At 65.3% G+C, this 657-nt stretch overlaps 1 protein-coding gene across 1 annotated transcript in view; it reads right to left on the reverse strand.

Annotated features, from left to right (window-relative positions):
• Positions 1-259: 259 nt before the first annotated feature.
• The window catches only part of MYADML2 (myeloid-associated differentiation marker-like 2), a 1,037-nt gene continuing 639 nt past the window's right edge, over positions 260-657 (reverse strand). The window contains exon 2 of the mRNA XM_010135210.1: positions 260-629. Coding sequence (XP_010133512.1) covers positions 260-629 — 370 coding nt within the window. The remainder of the gene's footprint in view (positions 630-657) is intronic.

Below are 657 nucleotides of genomic sequence, written 5' to 3' on the forward strand. Positions count from 1 at the left end.
TGTTGAGCGGTTTGTTCCGTCCCTCTGGCTCCAGGCGGCTGGGGCAGATGCTGGGCGATGGGGCAGGGGGTCTTTCCCCCGCAGCAGCTGCAGCCCACCCGCCACAGCTCCTTAACTTGCTGGTCCAGTCAGTCTTGACCCTGAGGTTTGGTTGATGCTCCTCGCGCACGTGCCTGATCAGCACCTCCCTTCCCCGCCTCCCATCTCCTGCTGCATCCCCGACGGCGCTGGGATGGCTTGGCGGCGGCGGACCGGCATTTCAGAGGTGCGGGACAAAGCGGATGCGCTGGGAGTACGCCAGGTCCACCACGTAGAGCAGCAGGTTCACGTAGGTGAAGATGGCGATCACCAGCTGGCTGTCCCAGGGGCACCGGCCCTTGGCGCAGAGGCCGGGGCGCCGCGGGGAGCCGTACTTGCTGTCGAAGCAGAACACCGGCCAGATGACCGCAGCGCTCACGTACAGCAGCACGGCCCCGACGGTGTAGATGACCACGGAGCGCTCGAAGGGGAACCACAGCAGGGCGGTCTTACCTGTGACGCTGAAGGCCACCACCACCACCGTCGCCACGAAGCAGAAGCTGTAGACAGCCACGCACCACTGCGTCGCCACGTACCTGCTGTACTGGCTGGCGTTCACCAACGGCCCAAAGAAGATGC

The sequence above is a fragment of the Buceros rhinoceros genome, unplaced genomic scaffold (genome assembly GCF_000710305.1).
Source record: "Buceros rhinoceros silvestris isolate BGI_N320 unplaced genomic scaffold, ASM71030v1 scaffold30924, whole genome shotgun sequence".
NCBI classification, from domain to species: Eukaryota; Metazoa; Chordata; class Aves; order Bucerotiformes; family Bucerotidae; genus Buceros; species Buceros rhinoceros.